A 13,109-nucleotide genomic window follows, 5' to 3' on the forward strand; every position below is an offset into this window, starting at 1 on the left:
TATACGTGTGGAGGTAAACATGATCTCCCATAGGCTTTCACTGCTCAAGGACTGTTGCATATTAACATGTTGAGGCAGTGAACAAGCCTCCCCGGATCTGTTGATGAGAAGTGATCAGTTTGGACACATACAAACAAGCTTCAGATATTTATTAATGCAAAGATCTTTAGAGATTTCGCCAGAGAGAATCACATCTGTTCAGGCTGCACTCCCAGTGAGATCTGCTGGTACAGAGTACACTTCTTTATAGGTATAAGCAAATATCACACACCCACAGACAGTGTCCTTGAAGGCCTCAGTGCTCTTTCGCTTGTAGTTTCCCTATCTACTGACTGCTACACAAACTCCTTTTTATCTCTCCTCTGCACACACTCTCACAGAGGTTTCAAGGCTGAGAAACAAGCACCTACTGTCTGCATTATACATGAAAATTACAATGAACACACAGTATAAATGTATAACACTAATGTGATACTTTTAATCACTACTCTTTAACCATTATAACAATCAGCATATATACATATATCCTTCAACAACATCTGCTATTCTGACAGTTCCTCTGTTTGCTGCCACCACTGCTTGACAGAGGTCAAATCTCCTGGGACCTGTTTAAAAAATTTAGTTTTCTTAGTTGGATAATACTGCACTGACCAGATTCACTTACAGTTCCATTGGAGTTTACTACGAACCCTGATTAGTGGGTTAACGAGGTATGTTGCACTCAAAGCCTTGGTTAGCTGTGAAAGTCGCTTTCTTTCACCGTGGTGACTTACGCTGCCAACAGAACCTGTTTGGGTTAGATTGGCTAAGAAAAGCTAAGGGCAGCTTCCTAGCCCCTCCTTTGACAATGGTGTCACCATTTGTGGCAATTTCCATGGACCTCGGAGCCTATTTCATACAGTCTCTCCAGAGTCAGATGGTCTTTCGGGACAGATCCGATCCCTTGGCATTGCCCGAGAATATCCTTTGTGAGAGATACCGGTTCCCATCAGAGGGTATTTGCTATTTGATCATCCTTGTTGGACCTTATGTTGGCAATGCTTGACTATAAAATGAATAAAAAGAAATATGGTGTGCCATGCTATCTGCAAGGTTGTAGCTGAATCTGTTTGTGAAACTGCCAAGGAAGGATTTTATAGTGTTTTAGTTAAAAAAAAAAACGCTGCCTTCTTGACACAGCAGTGGAGTGGAGGCAGCGCAACAGTACATTCTGCATGCCCGATTCGTCTCCCATGCGATGGGCATTTAATTCCATACAAAGGAAATTATATGGAATTATTGCCAGTGTGGTGTAATACACCTTTGAATTTGTAACGTTCTACGGTTCTCTAATTCTCCAAAACTCATAGGTACACATGTGCCCATCAATGCACCTTTAGAACATGAGGCAGACTTTGTGAATAGAAAGTCAACACATAGCATCAATGTGCAGGTAAAGTATTACCTGGGCTAGATCATGTGGGAAATGAGATTGCATGCCACTAGCCTACTAAAACTTTGTAATGGTGCTTCATAATGGTCATCACATCTGGATGGAGGTAAAAGACAAGATGATGGACAGCCAGGATTTGAACCCTAGCCACTCATGGTTAGATCTTACAGTAATCCACTACACCATCCATCACTTCCCTCTGGTAATGAATACTACGCTACTTTTGCATATTTAAATCATCATCACTCTATTGGGATTAATGGCGAAAATTCTGCATTTGGCATTATTTTTAGACAATATGTAGAATATTTTCACTTACAAATTTACATGATCATCTTTTTTTTGTTGCCAGCACGCCTCCCTAGCCTTATTATTTGCAACTGTGTTGCCCGTTGCTGTTATTATACTACTGAACTGCTCATAGGAGCTCATTACAATGATCTCCTCAGTGAAATATGCGGCCCTTGATCTATCCATTTTGAAAGGGTAAGTTACAAAAAGTTCTTACAAAACTCCAGACATAGAAACAACAAATATTAAACAGACTAAACATATATTAGAAAAATCTCAAATTTAAATGTACAGAAATTAATATGTACAGTAGTAAAATATATACAAGATCAAAGATTGTCTGTGGTTGAGTCTGAATCACAGAGAGGAGGTGACAGGCTCTCCTAGGGATGCGTTGTATAGTTTAATGACCACAGGCAGGAAATATTTCCTGTGGTGCATCTGGGTGTGAGGAGTCTTCTCCTGAAGGTGCTCCTCTGCCGGGCCAGTGTGTCGTAGAGAGGGTGGGAGACATTGTCCAGGATAGACCGGAGCCTTGACAGCATCCTCCTCTCTGCCACGGTCGTCAGGGTGTCCAGCTCCTCCCCCACGACATCACCGGCCCTCGTGATCAGTTTGTTCAGTCTGTTGGTATCTGTGACCTTCAGCCCACTGCCCCAGCATGTGACAGTGAAGAAGATCGCACTGGCCACAACAGACTCATAAAATATCCTCAGCATCGTCCGGCAGATGTTAAAGGACCTCAGCCTCCTCAGGAAGAAGAGTCGACTTTGGTCCTTTTTGTAGACAGCCTCTGTGTTTCTAGACCAGTTCAACTTATTATTGAAGTAGACCCCCAGGTACTTATACTCCTCTACAGTGTCCACAGGGACCCCTTCGCTGGAGACAGGGGTCACAGGTGTTTTCATCCTCCTCAGATCCTCTACAAGATTCTTTGTTTTAGAACCGTTGGGCTGAGTCCGCTCACTCTAAGTGACAAAGTTGTCCACAACAGTCCTGTATTCACTTTCATCCCCCCTTTCCAACCTTTCCAAGTTGAAGTCTGAGGTGAAGAGGATGAAAAGGAAGGGAGAGAGGACAGTCCCCTGTGGGGCCCCAGTGCTGCTGACCACCCTGTCAGACACACAGTTCTGTAGGCGTGCATACTGTGGTCTGCCCATTAGGTAATCCACAAGCCAGGACACGATGGGGGCCTCCACTTGCATCCCAGCCATCTTCTCACCCAGTAGATGTGGACGGATGGTGTTGGATGCACTAGAGAAGTCAAAGAACATGACTCTCACAGTGCTCGCAGGCTTGTCCAGATGACCGTAGACTCTGTTCAGCAGGTAAGTGATGCAGTCCTCAACTGTAGTGGATCAGTGAAGGGCCTGACCATAGGCCTAAGCTGCTCCAGGACAAGTCTCTCCATGGTCTTCATGATGTGGGACGTCAGGCCACCGGTCTGTAGTCCTGAGCGCCACTGAGATGCGGCTTCTTTTAGCAAGAGGCAGGACGTCTTCCACAGCACAGGGACCCTCTGGGGGGGCAGGCTCAGGCAGAAAACTGGACTCAGTACTCCACACAGCTGGGGGGCACAGGCTTTAAGCACCCTGGGAAAAAAAAACATCGGGGCCTGCAGCTTTGACAGAGTGGAGTCTCGTCAGCTGTCTTCTCACCAGGTCAGGCGTGAAGGACACTGTAGAGGTGTCCGTTGGGGGAGCGCTGAGGTCAAAAACACCCCCTTTTAATGAGAATGCACATTGAAACTAAAGTGGAAACCCTGGCTTGACAAATTAACTCTAAAGTGAGCATTGTGGTACCAAATAACTCTGATTGCGAGTTTCGTATTTGTTGATCCAGGTTATCCAAAGAAACCCTGGGTATGTTCAGTGCGCTGCATAGTATACCCCACAGATCTGGTGAAGCTTTTGTTTGCCCTTAACACCATTCATCCCATCCATCCTCATTAATCTTGCTTTGTGAGACAGGCCCCACATGCTGTGTTCGAGGACATCCCACTTTTGAAGCCTTGCAAATACACAGGAGACAAAGTTTTCCCTTTTCTTGCAGTGATATAAACTTGTACTAGTGAGTTTTAAAGGTGACCTGATACAACAGCTGGCAATGAAAGCTAAATTCAAGCCAACAGCACTGTCTGGCTGCACAAGCTGTATGCTACTGCTGGTTTGATTGAAAAAACAAAGTCTGTCTATAGTATTCACATATTATACAGTGTGAAGTTTCACCCATTGCAGTGCATTTATATCATTCATTGTATAAGACTTTACTGTACAATAAGGATACGGAAAGATGCACTAAAACCAAAATCATCCTACCAACTGACAAATAGAGGAGAATGACCAGACATGTTCAAGCTCCATTACTTTCAACAACAACACAATACAAATGTTCTACCCTCCATGTTGTAAATGTGTTTGTTTGTTTTTATCAGAGAGTATGAGCAAATATATAGTCCAGACATAAACTTTAATGTTGGAGGAATCAAGTCAATTATCAGCATATCATATAACGTATGAGGTAACTTAAAATCATTATTTCTTAACTGTTAATCTATTAAATGAGCAGCAGGAATGTATGTTAGATCCTGCATTCATTCATGCATTGAATCATCATGGGCTGTGCATTAGTTAAGCTTCCGTATGATTGGAACCCTTAGCCTGTTGTTGAGCATTGTTTAGGCCCTATAGGCCTGAGCTTCTCTAAATCACAAACCCCATATCTGCTGCACGACTCGAGTGCTGGGTTGGTCACTTTAAATGAGCAATAACAGTGTATATAGGGCAATGGAACTAACCGGTTTTAAACCATACTCATACCACAGAAATGTTTCTCTAAGGTCGGTATGTTGCCAAACCGGCTCCTCCTCAAACCTTTTGTCAGAGGAAGGAATGTATTTTTTTAATGTGTCAAGCTTGGAGGGGGTTTTGGCTTGTTATCTCTTGTAGAATCTGGAGATCATTTCGTCTGCAGCAGTCTTTACAGTAGCAACTCAACTTCCTCCAGTCAACCGACAGAGGAGGGCAGCAGTGAGCAGTGTGACCCAAATGTTGAGCTTAGCCTATACACAGTCAAAAAGATCTGTTATAGTCAATATATAATATATATGGATATATAATAGATGCTAGGCTATACTGACTTAATCTGACAACTGATTCCAAAAATATATGGGACCATAATGGGTTCCATGTTGGCTGCGTTGTGAGGAATTACACATGTAAAGTCGGATATTTTGACTGCGTGTGACACTTTAGATGTAGTCACCAAACTACAGTCAGCAGCAGTACCCGGAGTGTGTGTGTGTGTGTGTGTGTGTGTGTGTGTCACGATGTTTGAGTGGCTCCCCTCGTCCGCTTGTGTCACGGTGACGCGCACAAGAGCTGCAGATATTCGTGAACGCGCCTCGTCCTTTTGCATAGATGGGATCAGCCAGCGAGACGCGGATGAAAGGTAACCAGCTATACACCACAGGCGTTTGCTCATTCAGGGGAGCAGCGAGGCGGCGGGCTGCTGTATCAGACAGCGTCGGGCACCGGCGTGTCTTGTTTAATGTCTGCATTCGGTTAAAATAAAGTAGGCCCGAAGGACGCACGGACAGCCCCACAAATCAGTCCGCCACGAGTAACGGTGAACGAAGGAGGTTTGGTCCCAACGGCGGAAAGAACGGTCCTGTTTACCGACCGTATTAGTGCACTGTCACGTGTAATGTTGTATTGTATCCGTCACCGGCCTCCGTCAGAGTCTAACTTCAGTGAGTTGTTTACATACAGTGGAGTGTGTCATGAGTGGGGAGGAAAAGGTACTTAGTGGTCATTGGAGGACCTCGTACTTGTTCTTAACTTTGATCAATCTAAAAAAAGCCCAGGCTACAAGCACGCGGGGCTTCTGCGTGCACCGTGTGGGACACCCGATATTTTCTGGGTTGCTGACTGAACACCTCCAAACTAGTCAAAGGAACAGCTTTGGTTTCAATGACAGCTGGAACTTATGTGACTGTGGGCTGCAAGTCCGGACAGTCCCTTGATCCTGATCCTGGGAAGCAGGGCTGCCCAACCCTGCTCCTGGAGGGCCACTGTCCTGCATGTTTTAGGGCTCTCCCTGCTCCAACACACCTGAGAGTTTACTAATGGTGTCTTGCCACTTTACTCATTGTGTCTTGTCTTTGTCTTGTCTAGTCTACGCATGGGATAGTGAGAAACAAAGTTTAGATTCCTTGTATGTCTTGTTCATGTGAATAATTGACAATAAAGCTGACTTTGACTAAAGATTGATAACGAGCACTCAGGTGTGTTGGAGCAGAGAGAAACCTAAAACATGCAGGACAGTGGCCCCCCAGGAGCAGGGTATTGGCCCTCCAGGAGCAGGACAGTGGCCCTCCAGGAGCAGGGTATTGGCCCTCCAGGAGCAAGACAGTGGCCCTCCAGGAGCAGGACAGTGGCCCTCCGGGAGCAGGACAGTGGCCCTCCAGGAGCAGGACAGTGGCCCTCCAGGAGCAGGACAGTGGCCCTCCAGGAGCAGGGTACTGGCCCTCCAGGAGCAGGGTATTGGCCCTCCAAGAGCAGGGTACTGGCCCTCCAGGAGCAGGGTTGGGCAGCCCTGCTGTGAAGGATATGAGTGATACTGAGGTGACATACACAGCCTCCCAACTAGAGCCAGGCTGGTTTACCGAGCTGATATAGGACTATCACAGTCATCGGTCTATCGCACCGGCGTGGATGTCTTTCGATAGGAAAACCTTTTATTAGGCAAGGCATCTTTATTTATACAACACATTTCATACCAAGGCAACTCAATGTGCTTTACTTAAAGACATAACATTTTTTTAAAACAGTATAAAAACAAAAAACACATTTAAAAGCAGGAGCAAAGAACAATAAAAAAGTAAAAGAAAAGAAAATAGATAAAGTTTAAAGTTATTAAAAAGAGCTCAGCTATAAGCACATGAAAAGTGACACGTTTTTAACCTGGATTTGAAAGTGCTCACAGTTGGGGCTGGTTTCAGATCTGCTGGTAGTTTGTTCCAGTTGTGTGCAGCGTCACAGCTAAATGCTGCTTCACCATGTCTAGTCTGAACTCTGTGCTCCACTATCTGACCTGAGTCTGTAGATCTCAGAGATCAGGTCATTCATGTATTCTGGACCAAAACCATCAGTGATTTGTAAACCAGTAGCATGTCTTTAAAATCCATTCTGTAGCTGACTGGGAGCCAATAGAAGGTCTTAAGAACTGGGCTGATGTGATCTGTGTTCTGGTTAAAACTATTACAGAAGATATAATGCAGGAAACTATGCTTTAGGTGATTTAGAAATGATGTCATGTAGATATCTATTTTATTGTTATTTATTTTTTTATTTAAACGGCCAGCAATTGACTGGTACTGAACACGAATATTTATTTAGGTATTTATTTTATTTTGATTTGTTCTTTATGTAAATGGTCAGGTACTGAACATTTTTTTTTTTTTTAATGAATTTTTATTTTCTCAGTGTTGAAATATACAGGGCTTACATTTTCAGGCACCATGTCTGATTCCGGGAATATAGCAGTTTTAAATTATATATAATAATTAATTCAATACATTGTACACAAGGTTCAGGCTCTACCGTCTCTTGCTTTAACCCATGAATGTAACACATTGTATGTATAATAATGTTAAATACTCTTCAGTAAGAAAGTAGCCTTGGGACCACTTTTGCGTACCTTTGAGTCATATCGGTGCAAAATCAAACATAGATCCAACATAGCCTTAAAAATTCTACGTCGGCCTGGCTCCAATCACAAATACCAACATGGAGAAAAATCTTTATCTTAAGCAAGTCAACTCCAGGCACCATATATGAGAATGCTGGTATATTTTAATCATGAAGACTTCTGTTTACCCATGTGTCTGTAGTGTGTCCAAACATAATATCATTCAATGGTCTTTTACCTGCTCATTTAAAACTAAGTGTCCATGCTCTAAACATGTGTAATTCTAGAATGACCAGTCATGCTTACTTCTGTTATTCATATGTTGTTTCCATTTTCAGATCGGTGTACGGTTTCCTTCCTCTGTCCTCGCTTCGACAGAGCTTCATCTGAGACCCTGAGGAAATAATTCTTGTTTTTCCTCGTCATCCCTGAAGTTGTGCATCTTTTGTTTTTGTTCGAGTGCAACCATGGGGGCAACGGGCTATGGCTACTACCGTGCAGCCATCTTCTTCTGCATGTTCATCGGCTACTCGCTGTACTTCTTCAACAGGAAGACCTTCTCCTTTGTCATGCCCTCTGTGATGGAGGAGATTGAACTGGACAAGGATGACTTGGGTGAGCACTAATAGAGATTGTCTTTGTTTGGTTAACTATATTTCCTTAAGCAATCCTTAGGTCTGTAATGGGGCTATTGTTTAACAAATCATTGTGTGATAATTCCTTATTCTGGTTTATTTAGCTTGCCAAACATCCTCAGTGCAAAGACATTATCATGCACTGTGACAAACTGAACACTACTGGACATTACAGTGATTACAGTCTGTTCAAGCTTATTCACCTGCTGATGTTCATAATTTTGTCACCTTCACTCTCACATTCCCCCCCACATTCTGTCTGCACGTACGTTAAATGTGTTAATGTCTAAAACAACACTTTACTATGTAAAGTTTCTGTGGAAGTTTGGGAGTGAGCATCATTTCCAGATCTTCTGTCCATGCTGAATGAGAGAAACCAGAGACTTGATTCATCACACCGTCAACTCTGTAATGTGACTTTGAAGAATTTCTTCTCCACTTCCGCTAACCCTTCAAGGTCAATGCCTAACCTCAACTATCTGCACAAGAACATGGAACAAATCGTGTTTCCAGTAGAGAATGGGCAGTCACACTGCTGAGATTTAGCAGGTGTAGGATTTACCATGTTCACAATCTTACTTTAGCATTTAAGCATGCTAACATTAACTTATTAGCACTAAACACGGTGGGTGATTATTCAAGCTGATTAATCCGTTATCAAAATAGAATAATTAATTAATTTAATAACTGCTAATCTATAAATCGACTAATCATTGCAGCTCTAGTTATAATCCAAATTTGGTTACCTTCATGAGTACAGAGCTACAGCCTCCTTTTAATACAGTCTATCCCTGTACATGAATAGTAACTCCCACGGTTTCTCTGCAGGTCTGATCACCAGCAGCCAGACCATGGCCTATGCCATCAGTAAGTTCATCAGCGGTGTGCTGTCGGATCAGATCAGTGCCCGCTGGCTCTTCTCCATCGGCCTCTTCTTGGTGGGGGGCATCAACGTAGCCTTCTCCTGGTCCTCCACTGTCCCCATGTTCTCCCTGCTCTGGTTCATCAACGGCCTGGGACAAGGCTGTGGCTGGCCCCCGTGTGGGAAAGTTCTGCGCAAGGTAATCCCATCCTGTCTGCCACGTCATGCAACACTGTTTTTGATGAGACTGTATTTGATGGAGAGGAGTGTTGGAGCCACTGCCATTCACAGAAAGAGACCAATGCTGACATTAACTTGATAAAACCAAATTAGGGGAAAGAGACAGTGACTCTGTTAACTCGATGATGAATGCCACTAAAAGAACTCTGGATGAAAAGCTGGCGATCGTCCAGAGTCAAAGGGCTGTAATGACATCCACATGGAAGCAGGAACGGCACCGGATAGAAGGAGTAACACAGAGCCAGGATGGCTAAACTTTTTCAAATACTGACCAGATGAGGCCAGCATTGTTTTATTCTAAGAGCTGTTTAATGTCATTGAGGCTTGTGCTCATAATTCCCAAACACCCATATGACAGCACACAGGGTTTGATGAATTAACAAGAAAAACAAGTTTTTCTAAACTTGCTGACATAAAATTGACTCCGTCTCTGCCGTCTTTAGTCTTGTCACAAGTTGGTGGGGGCCCCAGGAGCTAAGCATGGGCAGCCAGAAACAGCCCACAAGCAGAGAGAACTCTTTTGTTTGTGGGCCGTGGTCCAGTTTCCATCTATATCAGCAAGAGAAAAACCGGATGATCCAAAAAACTGCAGATATTCTAGCACACAATGACACTTCTACTCACACTGTCCATTCATACCGTGCCCTGTGCTTTAGGGTGATTGGCCCCCTTTCCTCGCGGCCCAGGCCTGCTTGTACTCACATTACTTGTAATGAGCCTGGGCTCGGATGCTTCTTGCTTATACGTCATCACCCCTCTGAGATTTTGTTTTGTCTGACTGTTATTGAATATTTTAATCTGACAAAATCTGCAGATCCGCACCAGACCACCGCAAACCGTTCGGTTGCATCTTTTTAAATGTCCTTTGCAGGGAACAGACACATGTAAATGGACATCAGGACCATCGTCAATGCTTCCCCCCGTTCACATGCGCACGCTTGTGTCCGTACATGTGCATCCGTGCTTTACAAAAGCCCACCTCTCTCAATCAGGCCTCATGGCAAGCGTGCCGTGCCTGGGCACAGTACAGTTGCACTCACACTGGTCAAAGGAACTAGACTTTAGCCGTGAAGCGGGCTTGGGCACAGTACAAATGGACAGTGAGAGTGCGCCCTTAGTGTCATGTTCAGAATCAATGAAAGTGAGTCCCACTCTCAACATGCAGGCTTATTCTGGGCAACTAGTGAAAGGGTGTAACCTCTGAGTGAGAGCCACCTGCTGCCAGACATTAAGTCTGTGTTTTCTGTCTTTACTGAGAGAATGCGCGGGGGATGATTGTCCCAGGCCAAAGTGGTAATTTTGGCAGTGGTGGTAGTTTGAGAAATTACAGAGTTGCCTCACAATCTGGGAGGCCACAAATAGCTTTTGTATCCTAAAGGTCTGGTGGATGGTATGTATTACAGGCAGGACCTTGATAGAATGTCTAACCCCTAACACATCATGCTATTCTATGCTCTGAGACGACTTGAGGCTCGTGAAAAGCTGCCTTAAAAGTAGCAGTGTTCAAAAGGTGGGGAATAAATAGGCTTTGGCATGTGTTCAGTGTGCTGAAGGGGATCAGATTACAGGAGAAAGTATTTATAGAAGATCCTCAGTAGAGGAAGAAGGAAAAACAACTTTGACTAAAGGTGTTTTCCTTGCCTTATAAGAGTTAACATATTTTCTCTGTAACTCCTGTTCCACAGCTGAGTTAACATCCTCATACAGTGGATCAACATGGTGTTGGATCAGCCTGTAACTTGACCTGTTACAGTCACAGGTCAAGTTACAGGTTACTCTGCTGGGTATGCTGTTTGAGGAATGCTTATGGCTGCCTGCAGCTGTATTACATCATGAGGGTGTGAGGTTGTGATGCCATTTCTCCAACAGCAGTAAAACAGTGTTGCACTTTAGAAGCCTGGTGATTATTAGGTCAAACTTTTGTACTGTTTCTGCTATTTTATCCAGTTTTCTCTGGAACATAATTAAATGATTCAAATCAGCATGATTATGGCCATGACCAGGAAAGTGGAACGTGCTACTTGCTTACTTAATTCTCTTCATTGGGTCCATCTCAAGGCTTTAGGAATTGGGTCCTGGTCCATTCTGAGGACATGTCTGAGCCACCGGAGCCCCCAATGTTTAATTTCCAGCACCACCTTTTGACAGTTTGTTTTATTGTACAGGCCCTCATTGGAGAGTTCTGGTCAAAATATGTAGCATATCTTCCAGAGACATCCATAGTGAGAGGCAGAAATCTTTTTCATGTCACTCTCAAGCACTTGGTAGCATTCTGAGCCATACAGCAAAACAGATTTTTAGTCTCATGTCAATAGAACATGTAAACAACAATATGTACAATACAGTTGTAAACATGCATGTGAAGGTAAATTGTCTGCGTTCATTTGCTGCCTGCATTGTACTATTATAGAAATGTTGACTAATCTGTGCTCTGTTTTCTCCCTTGTGTCTTTTCCATCAGTGGTTTGAGCCCTCCCAGTTTGGAACATGGTGGTCTGTGCTGTCCTGCAGTATGAACCTGGCTGGGAGTCTGGGTCCCATCCTGGTCACTGTGCTCCTGCAGTATTACGACTGGAGGACTATCCTGACCATGTCAGGGGTTTTCTGTGCCGCCTTCTCATTTGTTTGTGTGGTGTTTATAAAGAATGAGCCAAAGGATGTGGGCCTGCCCAGCATGGAACCAGCAGCCAAGAAGGGGGCTAAGGGAGGTAAGTAAAGACAGTAGTTGGTGAGAAAGACTACAGTGGGTAGAGAGGCCACCTCCTGGGTAGCTGAAGATGGTTACCTCAAAGCATGTCAGTCACATGGTGCCATACTAGCGCTCTTTGGGTTCTAACATCCAAACAGTGGGTCCGTCCCAACAACCACATTTACAATACTTGCAATTAGTCAAATGCATGGATAGTAAACGTAGTAACCGCCACAATACCCAAGTGCCTGTGTGGAGGTTTATCTGAACTCACTGTGACACCCTTGATTATTTAGGACATCCCATGGCTCGCACGAGTACATACATAGAGCTCAAATGCTTCCTTGGTTTTTAATTTCCATACAATCAAAAACTAAGTAGGACTGACCATGCAGTGTTAGTAACAATCAGATGAAGGGCAAGGGCCCAAATTCATAAAAGACCATTTTTGCCAATAATTAATAAACATATACCTGGAATGACTATTACTACATGGCCTCTGGTGGTCTGACATTCTGTTATATCTTTATGCACTAAATGCTGCCTTTTCACATTATTTTACAGCAGAAATGTCTTGATGTCAAGAAAAACACAAAATTCAGGTGGCATGTGACAATTCAAAATATAAAAACATAGGCTAATGAAATACAATTTTGTGAGGCTTTCAGGCATTCTGGTTTGCTATCAAATATTTATGTTGTTCCTGCATGTGATTAAGTCTTCAGGCAGTAACCTTTTAAAAATGTGCAAGTGGCACCTGATTATGTCAGTGATACATTTATTCAATTCATTTTAAACCCTGAAACTTTAATAGCTCATATGTGTTTCAGAAAGATTTTTGCTCCTTCTGAAAACTTGTTGCACATCCAAAATATATCCTACATATCTGTATTCTCCGAGTAGGAGAGAATAAAGTCATGGCTTAACTCTCTTTAAATCACAACTTTATTGTCATAAAAAAAATTAGACAACCACGATCATTAAACCACAGTCATAACTGTATCCCCTAAACCATTATCACTATGCATGTTGAGATAATAACTCGGCTCAGGCAGAGGTCATTGATAATGATTCTAATAATAATATATATGAATCCTAACGTTGATGATGTCCACAAATATACTCCATTCTGGCAGAGCAGTTTGTACCTCATCCATAACAACCGCTCTCCAATCCTTCTTTTTGTTATTCAACAACAGCACAATACATGCCATACATATTGCCACCAAACATATCAAATGTGTGATTTGCAGTCACTTTATGAATTGT

At 43.3% G+C, this 13,109-nt stretch overlaps 1 protein-coding gene across 1 annotated transcript in view; it reads left to right on the forward strand.

The window, feature by feature from the left end:
• The first annotated feature begins 5,107 nt into the window (after positions 1-5,107).
• slc37a4b (solute carrier family 37 member 4b) overlaps positions 5,108-13,109 on the forward strand; it is a 12,073-nt gene continuing 4,071 nt past the window's right edge. Inside the window, exons 1-4 of the mRNA XM_083927504.1 lie at positions 5,108-5,173; positions 7,753-8,029; positions 8,878-9,110; positions 11,613-11,859. Of these exons, the coding sequence (XP_083783630.1) occupies positions 7,882-8,029; positions 8,878-9,110; positions 11,613-11,859 (628 nt within the window). The 5' untranslated portion in view covers positions 5,108-5,173; positions 7,753-7,881. The remainder of the gene's footprint in view (positions 5,174-7,752; positions 8,030-8,877; positions 9,111-11,612; positions 11,860-13,109) is intronic.

Source organism: Echiichthys vipera (assembly GCF_963691815.1).
Source record: "Echiichthys vipera genome assembly, chromosome: 14".
NCBI classification, from domain to species: domain Eukaryota; kingdom Metazoa; phylum Chordata; class Actinopteri; order Perciformes; family Trachinidae; genus Echiichthys; species Echiichthys vipera.